At 36.6% G+C, this 17,156-nt stretch overlaps 1 protein-coding gene across 1 annotated transcript in view; it reads right to left on the bottom strand.

Annotated features, from left to right (window-relative positions):
* Window positions 1-17,156, bottom strand: part of SVEP1 (sushi, von Willebrand factor type A, EGF and pentraxin domain containing 1) — a 151,042-nt gene that overhangs the window by 70,250 nt on the left and 63,636 nt on the right. Inside the window, exons 10-18 of the mRNA XM_019749535.3 lie at window positions 14,872-14,979; window positions 13,821-13,952; window positions 13,023-13,217; window positions 11,679-11,800; window positions 9,456-9,564; window positions 5,773-5,937; window positions 4,672-4,905; window positions 2,632-2,793; window positions 1,159-1,320 (exon numbers count right to left, since the gene is read on the bottom strand). Coding sequence (XP_019605094.3) covers window positions 1,159-1,320; window positions 2,632-2,793; window positions 4,672-4,905; window positions 5,773-5,937; window positions 9,456-9,564; window positions 11,679-11,800; window positions 13,023-13,217; window positions 13,821-13,952; window positions 14,872-14,979 — 1,389 coding nt within the window. The remainder of the gene's footprint in view (window positions 1-1,158; window positions 1,321-2,631; window positions 2,794-4,671; window positions 4,906-5,772; window positions 5,938-9,455; window positions 9,565-11,678; window positions 11,801-13,022; window positions 13,218-13,820; window positions 13,953-14,871; window positions 14,980-17,156) is intronic.

Genomic DNA, 17,156 nt, shown 5'->3' with positions numbered 1-17,156 from the left:
TGATAGAAATGGGGAACCAGCAGGTTGACTTTTTAAAAACATAATTCATTCAATAAGAGAATGGCTTTTTAATTTTTAGATTGCCATAGACCTTAGATTTTTAAATAAAGGATAGAGAATGAGGAAGATACAGATTTTTTTGAAAAGTCACCTTTCAGCCAGGCGTGCTTGTTCTGTTCTCAGTAGCAGAGGGAGGCTAACAACTTTTTATTTATAATCCAGTTCCATTGATTTTGCAAGGTAGTTGCAGTTTTTTGGAATTTTTGGTAATAGGCTGACCTCGACTTCATTCCTAGTTTCATTGTCATTCTAAATGCTCACTTTTTATTTTTGTGTATGTCTTTCAGTTTTTACCCTGCTGGAAATCTGTACTTGGTAGAGATGTTAGAACTATCTGAAAATTGGAATTCTAATCTCTTTATTTATATTTAAACCAGAGGTTCTCAACATGCTGTCTCTGGACCAAGTAGAATCAGCTTCACTTCAAAACTAGTTAGAAATGCAAATTCTCAGGCCCCACACCAGACCTGCTGAATTAAAAACTGTGTTTTAACAAGCCCTACATGCTGACATCTGAGAACCAAAATTAGTCTACTCAACTTTTCCTGTTACTTTCAAATCACCTGGAGAGGTAACTTAAAAAGAAAACCAGACAAGTGAAATCAGAACGTCTGGGGGTGGAGACTGGGCTTCAGTATTTTTAAAATACTTGATACAAATGTACGGATGATTCTAATATGCAGTCAGAGTGGATAACCACTGGTGAAAATGTTCAAATTGCAGGGAATGAAATGTCGTAATTCAAAGAACGTATTTTTAGAATTTCAAGGAACATTAGCAGGACCTCATTTTACAAATGGGGAAACAAGAGTTCCTAGTTGAGATGGAATTCTGCCATCTCACGAAGCCACGTGCTTGTTACTGTTGAGACCTAGTCTTGTACTTCTTTGTGTCCCTAACAGCAGAGCACAGTGTTTACATTGCGGGTGTTTATACTTAAGTGCTGGCTGGCTGAATAAAAGGAAACACTCTATGAAGAGACAGTTATTTACATTCTTTGCATACAGTAGACATATGGTTTTGCTGAAAATATTCCACTCCTCCATGCACAGAACCTAGTAGATTTGAAGAAATATCAATGGCTAAGGCTCAGATAACCTCCACAAGCAGAAATGTCCACGGCTCCTCTTTTTACAGTTGAAGTGTTTTTTGGACACGAGAGGCAGCTCCTGGCACCAAATTCTGGCTGATAACTGCCCAGTGGACACGATTCACAAGTCTCAAGGCCATTTGATGAGTAGGTGCCTTGTTTACACTGAGCTATAAAGAAAAAAGTAACATGGTTAATAACGATGACGAAGCTGTACAAAATCAGCACTGTGTGGGATAGGGGTTTCTGCATGTTAATTTATCTAGGACAGAATGAAGGACATAAAGAACTCCAACATACACGTCGTATTTTAGACTTCCCCATGCTTCGGTATACTAGTTTTAGACTCGCTTCCAGTTACTTCCGTTATTACCCAGCACAGTGTTTGACACACAGAAAGTGTCAATAAAGAGTTTCTGAGTGAGGTTCAAAATCTGCACCTCTGAAAGTCACTATCATAAGAACAAGTTGTGCACGGGGGTACCTGTTCTGTACAAGTTCTCAGCTCGTACCCTGTTCTCTTGGGTGACGGAAACAAAACCCCAAACTGAGCTAGAGCCTCATCACTAAGCTGGCAGCTTGGTGGCTGTCAATGAAAACGGGCTCTCCTACCTCCTTCTACCTACAGACACCATTTCAGTTGAGGGCCGGCAGAGGAGAAAATAAAGATAATCTTAGCACCAGGCCCAAAGAGGTGAACTAAGCAACTTTCTAAAATTCATTGCAATGGTTTTGTAATAGAAGAGGACGAGGGCCAGATTCCCTGACTCCAAGTGTGCTGTCTTTTCCTGTTGCCCTTGGCCTCTAAATGACTCTCACTGTCAGCATTGCTAACAGTTTTAGTGCACTGCCAATCACCCAGCGCTGCTGCGAGTTTCAATTTGCCACTACACATCCATGCCTGCATTTGCAACAACAGCAAGGAGGCACAATTTTGAAATTCCTTCTTTTAGGTGTGTCATACTGTAACTTCAATTATGATAGAAAATGCTTCCATCAGGAATATTCATTGAGAATAACAATACAATATTTTGACAATATTGAATATTTTGGTAGCAAAAACTCATGCATATGTATCAGTAGTTATTGTTAATTTCCAAATAAATGGAGAGTTGATCCCACAAAATCAAATATTATTCCAACAAGAAGCAACCCAATGCTGTGTTATGAAAGTCCTTTCTACCAATTAAAGTGAGTTTCAATTAAAAAATCCAGGCGAATTGATGAATGTCAATTGGAATTATTGACAGTGGTGCTTGACTTAGAGCAACAGAATGTTCCAAAAGGAAAGAGAAATGTGCCTAGGACTTCTTTAAAGTGGGAGACATTCAGGTCATATTTTATAATTAAAAGAAAGAAAAACTAAATGAATGCAATTGCTTTTGGTAACGCCGTTATTTCACCCTCTTTGCCATTTAGATTTCATAACTGGAGACAAACAAAAAGGCTTCTTCTGTTCAAAATGTGCAGGAGGCCTCTACCTTTACATTCTGAGATGCTTCTCGAATGGAGATACTCGGTGTAAGTCCCATTTGGACAGAGTTTGCACTCAAGTTGCCCTTCTTCGTCTTGATAGGAGGCCACCAAGCAGCTTTCACAGGCAGAATGCTGCAAAGAATAATAGGTTCCCAAAGGGCAATTCACTGAGGAAAAAACAAACAGGAAACACTGAATATACTAAACAACAGGAGTGGAACACACTTGGGTTCTTTTCTCCTAAGGCATGAAAGTCATGGAGTCTGCTTCCAGGTACTACTGTTTATGGGTTAAATTTTCTGCCAGAGGTTTACTCATGAGATAAACCTTCCAGAAATATATTCCTAGAAGCCAACAGTAGTGGATATTTTTTTCTTTTTAAGAAATGCAAATTCTTGTTGACCAAGCTTCGGGTTTATATCATGGAGGCTTTAAAATGTGGGTTAAAGCTATGATAAACCAAATCGTCCTGAGAAACGCACAGCTAACAAAGAAAAGCCTGCTGGTAGAAAAGGATAGAACAATAAATGTTTAGGTTAATTTGAGACTTTGAAATATTAAAAATGGGTTCTTAGCTGTCCCTCTGAATGTTCCCTTATAAAACTGCTAGTCCATTATGACATCATTTCTAGAAGCAAAAAACAAGCAAAGGTGGTGTGAGCCTAAACTAGGTGAGTTCGGTGGACCCTTTTCTCTGCTTGCAGGAAGTACTACCCACTGGAGACAAGTCCAGGCATCCTCAGAGCCAAAGGCTGCAAGCAAACAGGCCAAGTTTAGGATCTCCCCTCCTGGAGATTTGGTCTACTATTTGCCAGGCATGGAGTGATTCGGAATTTCTGAGATCAACGTGGAACGTTAAACACACTGAAAGGTTTCTTGCAAGTATATTCTTACAGAGAAGACACTTGAAATTAATACCTTAGTGATTTTGAGCTGTTAAAGTGTGTAAGAATTACCTGGGAACTTAGTAAAATGCAGATTCCAAGGCCCTGTCCCCCAAAGTGCCAGATGCATTAGTTCTGGGATGGGGCCTGAGTCAAGATGCATTTCAACAAGTTCTTCAGGTGAGGCTGACACAGGTAATCTGAAGACCACACCAAAAATGTGAGACGCTGGTCAAGGCGATTCCTGATTTTTACTCACAAGGTGGGGAGGAAACAAGAGCAAGCTCAGAATGACAATTTTAATGTGCTTTTGTTTGGCTGAATTGATCTATGAAAAACCCAGCCAAGCTCTGGGAATAGCACTGAGAATTGCTGAAGAAGGTTTTCTGACCAGGATGCAAGCTCCTATATCTACAGAGAGATTAACAGAAGAGTCACGTCATGTGGTTCAGGTGAGTGTACAGAGTGTGGTTCTGGAGATCCTGCTACCTATAAATGATGACTTATTTGGGAAACAGGCTGGAATTGATCTAGATTGTGGCAGCCAAGAATAGGGGTTAAAGGTTAAGGGACAGGGGGAAGGAGATAGGGAGTGACTGCTTCATAGGTACGGCGTCTCCTTTAGGGGTGATGTAAATGTTTGGGAACTATGATAGAGGTGATGGTGGAACAACATTGTCAATGTACCACTGAATTGCACACTTTAAAATGGTTAATTCTATACTATGTGAATTTGACGTTGGCTACTTAGATGGGAATCTTAGAGACACCGCTTACTGTCTCAAGGGTTTAGACTTACTGGGTAAGTTCTTAGCCTCTCTGGCTTCAGTTTTCTCATCTGTAAAAGGTACTTAATCATACTGGTACCTCACACAGTTGGTAAACAGGGCTAAGCATGAGATGTGCTCAGCCAGCATACAGAAGTGATAAAAAAGTATTAGTTATTATTGGAGCTGCTGTTGAAAGCCGTGAAGTCTAAAGATCCATAAGTAAAACAAAGATTTAAGTCCCTCACCTAAAATAGTTTTCTTGTCCTGACCACACAACAATAGCAAAATGTATGTTTCACACCAATATCCCATTATAGTTGTAAAATGGCTCCTTCCTTCCCATTTAACCTAATAATCACCAAATACTTTTGATTGCAGGGAAAAGTCTTACCACACATACGCCCTCTGAGTACCGAGCCCGGTCTGCAGAAGAGGAAAGCCCTTTCCGTTTCTAAAGAATTGCTGTCGGCTACAAGAATTTCAGATGCAAGCTGAAAGGTATACATGGGATCTTCATTGAAGGTCCTTTTCAGCTGATTCGTGATAGTTTCCAGAGTCTTAATGAGTCGTTGCTGATTTTCCGATTCAATGGAATCATTTCTTTCATCAGGTAATGGCACACTAGCTAAGATAAAAACAAGACAAAATAAAACATAACGCATGGCGTTTCAGGAAGTCATTTGTAGTTAGGGTTTTACCAAAAAGAAATGGCACATTAAAAACTTTCCAAGATCGGGAGATCACTTCATAAACTGTGTAGATGCCTGATCACTGTGTTATACACCTGACGCTGAAGTAGAATAACATTGAATGTCAACCAAAATACTATAATTAAATGTATATATATATATATATATATATATATATATATTCACAGGATGTGGAGTACAGCATAGGGAATAGAGTCAATGGTACTGTAATAGCTAAGTACAGTGTCAGATGGGTAGTAGATGGGGGCTTATCACTTTATGAGGGGTGTAAATGTCTATTACATTGTTTTGTACACCTGAAACTAATAAAAAAAATTACCATACAAAAAAGCAAAAAAACAAAAACAAAAACAAAAACAAAAACCTTCCTAGAAAAATAAACTCAAAGTCAACCATTACTTTCTAAGCAACTAGTACATAGACAAGATTAACAATAGACTTTGTTTTAATCCTTCTCCCGTATGCTGGATCCTCATTACTTTTTGTGGAGTCCTTTATTATAACATCGAAATTCCTATAAATTCTTGCCTTTTAAAAGCGTGCCTTAGTTCATCATGCCAAGATGAGAACCAAGCAGGGTGCTTACTGCTGTCAGAACCATAAAATGCACCTGTGATATTAAACTGCAAAAAACAACGAGACTTTGGTGAGTGTGCTCTCCCTAACTTTTCAGTTCCAGGGTTATGTCCTGGTAATGATACAAATGGGAGATTCACAAACTACGTTTCCAACCAAGAATTTCACTCCCCCCCCCCCCCCCCCAGTAGACTGTTTGGCCTTACCTGTGATGTTAAAAATTAACTTAATTTTGTGGTCAGTTAATGGGGTAGTTCTTTTCACCCGTGAAGATTTGGCTTTGCCGGCACCCGTGGATGTTTCTTGCACAGTGTCCAAGAAGTCGTCGTAAGAGTAATCCAGCCTATTAGCTGGACCCCAACCTCCTGGGCCTGGACATGTGGAGCATTGAAACAAATGATTCTCCAGTTCCATCTTAATCAGCGTTTAGTTTCTAATGTTAAGTCACAAGTCAAACTGCCCTTGACCATTGCTTAAATTGCCCATAATGTACCGCATACAGGGTTTCGTCTATAACCAGACACTGTGCTTTTAAGGCATTTCATATTAAGTTTAGATTACCGATGAATTTCATTAAAAATAGAAAGAAAAGTCTCTATGGAACTATGTAGGCATTTAAACCATTCTCTCTTTGACTTAATATTAATTATCTTTAGAAGTAAATTGGAGGTGGGTGCAGAATTTTAATCAATTCCTATTTCCCACTAGGGTTTGCTCCATTCTTTTTTTTTTTTAATATCAGTTTTATAAACAACGCACATAAATAGATTCCTTTTGTGAAGATTATTCAGGATATCTGCGTAATTTCTGAAGGCAGCATGTAATTAAATATTTATAGATATAATGCAACTGTGCTGGAGGCACCAGATATTGTGTTTCTTTGGGTGCCTTTGATATCACTGTGATCAACTACATGGATTCAGATTGTGGTGTCACTGATGTATGATGTACGGCTGTACAATCTTAGTCTCAAGTGACTTTCATCTCTCTGAACCTCAGTTAATTCATTTACAAATTGGGATCATTATTCTTACCTCATACGTTTGTCTGAGGAATAACAATCTAGGTCAACAGTTGACTCATTCTAAAACCTCAATAAATGATATTAATATTTGTCTGGGCAAACTGCTGTTGCTTAGTTAAGTGGTTTGATCATTAAAACCGACTTATACAGGCCTGTCCACCTCGTAAGTTGTATTTTGAGGTTTTGGTTTTTTTGCTTAATTTATGGTTTTGACCATTAAAATGAGCTGGGATCAATATTTTTGTTTTTCACTTAAAACGTTTTTCCCCACATGTATTATATAACTATTATAGAAAAAAACTCAGATGAGCAAAGAGAAAAATATTAAAAATTACCTATAATTCCAAAACATAGAAATAACTATCATAACATTTTAGGCAAGATCTTTTTCTATGACTATACAGATACATACATATTCATTTATGCATATATATGCACATATAACTGGAATAAAATAAACATACCACACTTTTAACAATAAGATTATATATGTATATAGTCTTTGGTAATATTTTATCAAATTTTCTAAGCAACATATTATGGCATTTCTGTGTCAAATCGTTTCATAATATTCTCATCTGTGGCTATACCACAGACTAGGCAGGTTTCTATTTTCAGACTTGTAGGTTATTTCAAAATTTTAGAACATCTTTTTACATACAGTATTTCATGAAATGTAAGACATCATTGATAAGATGATATACGCCAGTTTCAGAAATGTCCAAGTGAAAAATGTACATCTTAGAATTTATGAAATGTGGTGTATCTTTTACATTAGCATGATTTTTATCTTGAAAAATATTCTTAGAAGTGGAATGTCTGTGCCTGGGTATTTTTAATCCTTTAGATACATACTGTCAAATGCCTTCTGCATATAACATATAAGTATGATTTTTTTCCCTGCACCCTTGCCAACTTGGGGTATTATGATTCTTGTTTGAATTTGTTCATCTGACAGGTCAAAAGTGTCATTTCATTTCAGTTTTAATTTGAAACACATGATTTTCTGAGGTCAAAACATTTAAATATATTTATTTGCTTTTTGTTTTTCATACATGAAGATTTGTGAAGGTGTCGTTATAAATATTATGCTGCTCTTGTGACTCTCTAGTATAGAGAGATTCCAGGAGGAAGTCTTGTCTCTTAGGATCACGTACCACCTGCCCAGGTCTGAATCTAAAAACTGCCATTTGGATCCTTACTAGGTGACAAATATTACCTACCCTAAAGCTTTATGATGACATCTGACTCCCTCCATGTGTATCCTTGTACAACCTACCTCAACAACCTGGGAGGGGAAAGCTGTGTCATGTGTGACAGAAGAGCCATTGTTATTCTAGATGTGCCACTGTCAACTCCACCACCAATATCACCTAAATTTTTCTGTCTAAAACTTTAATGTCTAATGTGTTCATTGATAAGTTATACATAATAGTTAAAATTGAAAAACAACCCAAAGTCTGCCAATAGGAAATTGTTTACATAAATTATGGCAAACTGATTGATGAAATAACATGCAGGGCATTAAAATTGTATTGAAGTATAATATTTCATAACATAATAAGTCAATATAATGTTAACTATAAATTCATGTTTACAACACAGTATGAGTATATATATATAATATGTATATATATATACACACACACATCAGTTATATATATTAATATATTAACAGAATTATTTCTGGGATTGTGGATTATCTTGATTTCATTCTTTGTTCTTTTAGCATTTTCAAATGTTTGCAATAAACATATACGCACAAATAACATTTTTAAAATGTAAAAAGTGGAAGCAACACTCAACATCACTATTAGTGCTAAATCACTAAAAATATTACAAAATGATTAGCATCTGAAACAAAAAGAAAGTCTGCTGTCACGTGAATTAATACTGTCTCAAATAACTTTTTAAGCACTTTACTTGAACTTACTCATTTAATAGTCACAATGGCCCCATGAGTTCAGTACTCTTATATTCCCATTTTATAAGTGAGGAAACTGAGGCACAGAATAGTTTGATAAATTGCTCAAGACCACACAGCTAGTAGATGGTGAAGGACTGGGACCCAAGTAGTTGATCATAAAATCCACGTGCTTAAATTAACTATGCTACTAGTTTGTTACCACTATTACTTTTTAACAACATTACTTTGGAAGTTCTAGACAGTTTTATAAGAGTGAAATAAAAATAAGAAGTATAATTATTGGAAAGGACGATGATTTTGCTAATCAAGAGACACAATTGAAATCATCTATAGATATTAAGGCAGTAAGCTAAATGGCTATATATAAAGGCAAAAAGAAAATGACATACTATACTTTGGAATAACCTTAATAAAAATTATGCGCCAATTATATCTCAATAATAATAATAATAAAAACAGGAAAAACCTGTTCAGAGTCTACATGAAGAAAACATCAAAATTCCACTTGAATGTATATTAGACTTGAATAGATTGAATCTTAACATATTCTGGGTGAGGAATCTGAATATTTTACATGTGTAACATTTTAAATTAGTGGCTTAACTGTAATTCGTATTGAATGCCATATGAAAAATGTTATTAGAACTTTATTACTCTTCCCTTCTAAGGCATCATACCAATATTTGAATGTCACTAAGTTTTCTTAGTTTTTATCATCCTGAAGAGTTTTGGCTAACAGTTGGAAATAATTTATTTGATACCCCAAATTTAATATATCCACGAAAATCATTAAGCACAGTATCAAATTATCCAGTCATCAAAAAATAACTTGATGAATAAATGAATAAAAGTTCATTTTTCTAGTTTGCCCCACTTTTCTGGAATTCTTATTCTGCAGATCAGTCTTGCAAACTACCAACACTAAATGATTTCATTACCAATTGCAAAGCCATTTTCATAGTCATAATTATATTCAAGGCAATACTTCTTGGTCAGGTCCTCCAGTCTGCAGTCAATGTCGTCAGCATCACTGCAAAATGAGGGGACCTGCAAATAAAACAATGAGGAGGATAAAATATCATTCACATCTCTGTGTGCTTTGGATAAGTCCTTTGCAATCCTGAGCTTCACATCTCCATCAGCAGGAAGGAAGAGAGCGCTCTAAGCTCTGCTTGTTCCTGAAAAAGGCTCCTGACCCTCTTCTACCCTTTTCCCTCCCTCCTCCAACTGCCTGCGAACCACCAGGATTAGTCGCATGCCTCTTTGTTTATGTCACTTACCACAAGAAGCCCAGGACTCCTGGGATATCTCTTATCTCTGAACTTTTACCCCACATGGCTCTTGAGGTCCCTTTTTCTCTATCTCCCATCCCTCTCCAAATACTCAAACTCTTCACCTATGCCTTCTGAAACTCACAGTCAGTAATCAGCAAATCTCTTATTATTTTGTTTCCATTTTTTTCATTAAATTTATTGGGGTGACAATGGTTAGTAAAATTACACAGGTTTCAAGTGTACAATTCTGTAATACATTATCTATGAATCACATTGTGTGTGCATCACCCATAGTCAGTTCTCCGTCCATCACCATATATTTGACCACTTTTACCCTCTGCTACCACCCTTCCCCTCTTCCCCTCTGGTAACCACTAAACTGTTGTCTGTGTCTATGAGTTTTGTACTTCCTCTTTTTATGTTCCCTTCATCTTTGCTCTCAAGGAAACCTGACTTTCTAGTTTTTCTCAACTGTGGGCACGAAGGTAGAGGAAGTGTCCTCCTTCCTCGTCATTGCTGTTTTCTGATCATGCATCTTCTCGTGCCTCACGGTGCTGAAACTCATGCCATCAGTATACCACACATTGCCCCTCCTGTGGTCGTCATCTGCAGCCTTCCCCATTCTGATCACCCTCCCCCATTCCAAGAACATTTAGAAACTGTTCCTGTTATAATTCTTGGTGATTTCTATATCCACCTAGCTAATCCTTCCATCACTTTGGCTTATTTTTCCTCTTCTCCTGTCTGTTAGCCTTATTTCGTCACACACTCTCATAGTTGTAGCCTTAGACCTCATCATTACCAGTAACCGCGTCCTCTTCTACTCCCAGGAATCCGACAATTCTTTGACTTCGTCAGACTTTATAAACCATTGACCCTACTACCTCTTCACTGTCCCCCAGTCCCTGCTGTCTTCATTTCCTTATTTACCCATCTTAGATTCCATAGTCCATCATCATGAATTGCTCCCTTTTATGAACCTTCCTCAATTTGTTTGGCTAGAGAATTTAACCCCGGTTTAATTAATTGCTTTTCTCCACACTTGCACTCACATGGTCCATTATAGCTTGAGGGAAAACACAACCCGGCTTACTGTCAATCCTCCTAGATTTCTCTAGCATATTCAATTGTGTTCCCCTAGAAAATTATTTTATATCATCTTCTCTCTTCTCAAACCTCCAACAACTATTCCCCATGGTTACTCTCAGCTGATCGTTCTGCATCTTTTTTTCACTGAGAACATAGAAGTCAGAAAAGATCCTTTCACACACTTTCAGCCCCATGTGTACCACTCCTGCATCTATGTTCCTGTGTACTGACCTCCTTAACGCCTCTCTTTCTCTCACACACTACATCCAATCTGCTATGACTACTAAATCTACTTCCAGAATCTATCCAAAATGTAAGCTACCCACTCTGTTAGGATAAAATATGTATATGACATGTTTCAGGCCTTCAAGATGCTCAACACAGTTATTTGCTTTTCCATAATAAGTGAAAGAGTCCTAAACAAAAATGCATGAAAAATAAAACCCTTTAAATGTTCAATTACCTCATCATAAAAGAAATACAGTCTATAATAGCATTTTTGTCATACTTTAAATAATAAAGCAGACATTCTCAAATCACATGGACCCTAAGCTTCTCTGACTTTCTGACCGAGTGTTTTAAAAAATTCAAAATGTTTAAATACAGATTTACTTATAATTCACTCCAGAAGTCCAAAACCTATGAATACTTCTAAATATTAGGAGCAAGTCTGGATCACAAAGAAGAGGGAAATCATCAGGATAAGCAATTTCTGTTGCAGGTGACTCAGAGTGGCTATGAAAAGCTCAACAGCATCCTTTAAAAATGACAAACCATAATGGAATACTACTGACATACCATTTTCCCCAAAGTTGTCTCAAATGCTTCAGAAAACTTCTTCAACAGATCCGTGTCATCACATCGAGTTGCTTTGTACAGCATCTCAAAGGACTTGAACCCATGATTTGCAAAACGCTTTACTGAAAAATGTTGAAAAAAAACAATTTCCGTTGGTTAGTGTTTTAAAAACAAAATTTTAACTTTCCATGTAATAACTGTAATGCTAACAGATTTGCGGGATTGTTATAAAAACAATTGTCATTATGGAAAGTTTCTAGCATTAATTAATCATAATAAATCAAGTTCAAGCCAAGCAAGTACTGTACCCAGTTCCCCAGTGATAAATTCACTTTGATAAATTATTCTTTACCTTCCAACCATATGAAAAAGTGAGTGCTTGAGAAAAAAAGATATATAAAAATTGTTTTCATTATTTTCCTGGGAAAAATCATGGCTGGGTCAAAGATATTATGTTTTATATTTATATAAATTTGTAACATATGTTTGTTATATTTTCAACCAATAGACATTTAAAAATTTCTGAATATTATGTGAAATTATATTTCTTGAAAGTGTAATTTCACAGGGACAAATTCTCCTTGGATCAGAAGCTTGTATGGTTAGACTCTGCGAGATGTCTCAAAACATTCAGAAATAATGCCTCCTAGTAGCATCAACATTAAAATTCTACTGTCTGATATTGTGATAGAGGCAGGTGATACTGCTTCTAGTTAATTCCAAAATTTGGGGAAAAAATAGCTCAAGCAAATGGGCTTTACTTTTTTCCCAGGATATTGGGTATATATACACTCCACATATGGTACTAGATAAAAAATTCACTCCAAATAATATTATTTACATTAGACGAAGATATTGAGTTGTTTTTTTCAAATCCATATGTAAGATTATAGAATAGCTCTAAATATAAATCAGATCTAAAGAACATGTGACTGATCTCTCATTCTATCACATATGTTGACTTTTATTTTAAATGTTAGTTCTGCAGACTATGAGATTATACTTTTAAGTTTACAAGTCAAGGACGACATGCTGACAAGTCTCTTTAGATAGTTCTGGTAAATAACAGTGAGAGGGTCCAAATGGTTTTGCCTTAAACTGAATCTTGTCCTGTAGCAATCCAATCCATAAAAAAGTCTCTGGTGGGCTAATATTTTAAATCGAGGGATGAACATTTCTGTTATCCACAAACATTTTGAATTCATGGCACCATTTTCCACTCACTACACCTAATCCCTATAGTAAGGCAATATTCCTCTTTAATGCTTAGAAATGTATACAGACAGGCAGACAAACACATATTCACACATACTAAAGGAGTCCTGAAAAAAAATTAAAACTTACTAGCACAGTCTGGCCATTCGGTGGAATATGGTGGTTTCCAGATACCATCTTCGTAAGCACAATAATACTTCTCAGTAGATCCTTCTGTGAAATCATAGCCGTCCAAACAACTTAACGTACAGTTAACTCCAATGCTATCTTGAGTACATATAAAATCCCCATTTACAGGTGTAAATGGAACTTCACAGGGAGAACCTGTATAAAACAATGTATTATTCATATACAGTAATATAAGAAAAATAAATTAAATTCTAGGCGTCTAAACTGAATTATGAAAAGGATTCCTCTTGTTCACCATATTCCTAGAATAACTTTCACCATAAATCCTTAGTGTGGGATTGTAGCAATGTTTGCTTTTGGATTCCCGGGTGGGTATAGTTCAAAAGCTGTCCCTAAGTGTAATTAGAGGTTGTGCATATTTTATGAAAACTAAAAGTATTTCTGATTGGGGTTGTTATTTTTGGCATTGTATAGTAAAAAGTGAAAAGCAGATAATATTACATAGCAAATACATTTCCAGAATTTGTCTCCTCAAACATTCAAAATAGGATAGTGACAATAATATTTTGTACCTTTAGAGAAAATGTTAATAAAATGTTAGTTAAAGATGACCCCGGAAGAAAATATTTTTATTTATCATGAAGTGAAGTAATCATAATTGGAAACCTAAATAAAATCTATCAGTATTCTAACTTAAGAAATCTGCTCACTGCCTATTTTGTTTCACAAAATGGAGTGTAACATCAATTACATGTATCAAATGTTCACTAGATTTGTGAAGGCTTATATGGAGAATACCTTTTATGACAATGTGGATGTCACATGTTCTGTTATTGCCTGAGGGGTCAGTGGCTGTATACTGCACTACAGTCTCCCCTTGAGGGAAAAGGTCTCCTGGTGCATGACTTCTGGTGATGACCAGTACAGCTCCTAGAAAGGAAAGAAGGAATCCAATTTTGGGGTTACTGGTCTGTGGTCACTATACTACTGTGTTTCCCCAAAAATAAGACCAGGTCTTACATTAATTTTTGCTCTAACAGACACATAAAAAGAGCTTATGTTCAGGGGATGTCATCCTGAAAAATCATGCTAGGGCTTATTTTCCAGTTAGGTCTTATTTTGAGGGAAACATGGTAGTCACCTTATTTGATTTGAATTTTCATTTTCTATTTATACAAACCAGCTGAGCATTCAATTTATGTTGATTTGGCCACTTGCGGAAAATAAAAGATGTAATATTTATAACATAGAAATAGTAGAATCAAAAACCCCATTCAATTAAAGCATTCTTTTCTTGCTAAATAAATGATTTTCCTTGAATAGTTCAGTCTATCTGAATACTGGATGTTTAATTAAGAACCTACTTAATTTGCATTTTTATTGTTGTTTACTGAGTTTTAATGAAATCTTTAAAGGGAACTTCAATTGTATTTGCCCATTTTTTTCTGCTTTCCTATGAGTTTTTATAATTTTTTGGCAAATATTTAAGAAATGGGTATGAATACAGAGAACTGCACTATAGAGACAAACAAAATGCATAATTTATGACTTCAGGACAATGTAAGCCTAGAGACTTAATGAATTTATTAGAACACCATCAAGTGTAACACCTCGTATAGGTTAATAAATGTCCATTGAATACTCAATGAAGGGAAACCCCACCGATAGGTAAGATTAATATTAAATTATATATAATTATCCTACCATTAAAACATATTATCTTATATAATTATTCATTCCATTTAGCTAGATATAATTTGCTTGTCATTTCCCTTATATCCTTTTTCAAATATTTTAAAAATATAGTTCAGTGTTCACCATCCCGGCAACCAAGTGCCGACATTCCTACCTGAGTTGTCTGAGAACTGAGGTTCATCCCAGGTGGCAGCTCGCTCCTTCTCTGAGGCCTGGATTGGAGGGGGGGATCTGCACCTGTCTATGCTAGGTGGCTGTACATCTGAAGAACGGGAAACCCAAGAAAGAAGTCACGATTCATATTCAAAAATGATGAGGGAGCTTGTGAGAAAGAATTGAAGTCTACGAGTGCTGCAAAGAACCCTGACCTTGTGAGACACCAGGCTGGCCCTGGATCCCCCTTGATAATGATGTATGTTTTATGTATGTCTCAAATCAAAAGAAAAAGCTGATTCTTATTATACTTCCCTCTGCCTGTGGAAGAACAAATACCGGGTTACTAAAGTCAATATGAGCACAGTGGTACGGCATTGGAGGTGGTGGGCACTGGATTTGTGAGTTCCAGCCGCAGTAATTGAGCTGATCCACCTGGAAGTGAAGGAACCCCTTTCCCCCCCTTGGAAAGCAGAAATAGTAAAATGACCAATCTAGTCATTTCACTGGGATCACTCCCATGATCCTCCTTTTATGTGACGGGTCAAGACAGGCTAAACGGAAGGACCGATGGGCAGAGATCGCCATGTTGTAGACTACGCAAGATGTGAGGGAGGATGTGATATTGATGAAACACCAGGAGGTCTATGTCCAAAGCTGGGACATTGGACTCTAAGATTTCTAAGGTTGATAAATTCTAGGTAAAGACAAAGAACCGGCTGTGGTGTGGACATGGGAGTGGGAGGCTACAATGGCGAGGGGGTGACAGTCACAGCAGAAATGTAAAAGCTGTGAGACTGCATTGCTGAGCATTATCATCCACGATGAACAAGGGGTTTGAGGTGGTCTGGGTGAGCCAGGTTTCAAAGCTCTGAATGCGGTGGAATTTTTAGGATGTCAGTGAAGAACAACAAAGAAGGTAATTTTAATGTAATTATTGATCTGGCACATTTGCAATGTTCTTATATCCATAATCACATGCCTTTGAGGGAGACTGGACAGATTATTTTTCTAATTTTGTAGGAGAGGAATCTCAGACTAGCAAATTTAAGGGATTTGCTTGAGGTCATTATGCTAGCAAATTATAGTTACAGGCATCAAGTCTAGGGTATTTTTATCTGTAATATATAAAAACATATACTCTGAAGTTAATTGAACTGCAACTGTGAGGATGTATAGATTTCTGTTTTTAGCTAAGTCTTATAAATAAATGTTCAATTCTTCTCTTTTCTTCATACTTGTCATTTCATCAGTGCGGTACCTTTGGTTCACTACTTTCCTAGGCTATAAACTCTGTTGAGTAGCAATGGAGTCTTGCAAACCGTTAGATGTCCACTGCCTGGCACAGCACCTGGTACATAACAGGGACTCAGAAAACATTGTTGAATAAAGAACGGAACGAAGGAATATTACAGAGGTCAGTGCACTTTGAGGTTGTGGAATCAGGTCAATTCGTAGTGAAATTAAAAAATATGCAGTGTTTACTCTTTTCCCCAAAGAAATTGAAATAGATATGTTTTTTCAAGATTTTCTAAACTTGTCTGATTTTAGCCAAGCATTTTAAAGCTCGATCACAGGTACGAAAGAGCAGTCAGACTAGGTAAAATACTGTCAAAAGAATTGGAAGTACCAGCAGATGCACTGTCTCCAAAACAGAGAGAGCAAGTCCATTTCAAAGCAAGTGAGGCAACATTCTCTGGAATGCTAGGCAAAAGCATTCCAGCCTCCTCTCATTTATCAGTATGACACCAATACCCTCTCAGCTGAGGAAAACAAGAAAATGCAGGCTTTGGAATATTTTCTCTCTTTCTCTGTCCCTCTCTCTCTCCCCCAAACCCCCAACACTCCTTCTCTCTCTCTCCTGCTCCCTCTTCCTTCCCATTTCCTCTCTCTCTCTCTCTCTTTCATAATTTGAAAATTCAGCTAGTGTCTAGCTAGACAACTGAGTACACATTTTACATTTCACCATGCTGACTCTTCATTGTGAAAAATTAAAACTTGGCAAACTCTTGGAATTACATTTCCGTGTTTAAAATCACAGTATCATAAAAAACAAATCCAACATATTTTTCATGTGACTGGTCAAGCTCATGTTTAAAACAACACTGAAAAAGCAATTAAAAAAATTAAGTAGTATGAAATGAATTGGAGTGAGTTTTACTTGAGTCTTCTCTACTTTTGCCAAAACCTATTATTTCTAGGGTAAGGAGCCAGTTTGAGATACTTTAGTTATTTCAAGAAGTTATGTAAAATTCTTAAAATAAAATGAATTTAATGTATTAAATT

This window comes from Rhinolophus sinicus, chromosome 16 (genome assembly GCF_057876585.1).
Source record: "Rhinolophus sinicus isolate RSI-liver-muscle chromosome 16, RSI-T2T, whole genome shotgun sequence".
Classification (NCBI taxonomy): Eukaryota; Metazoa; Chordata; class Mammalia; order Chiroptera; family Rhinolophidae; genus Rhinolophus; species Rhinolophus sinicus.
The sequence above is the reverse complement of the archived record's forward strand: the minus strand, read 5'-3'. Positions and strand labels throughout refer to the sequence as shown.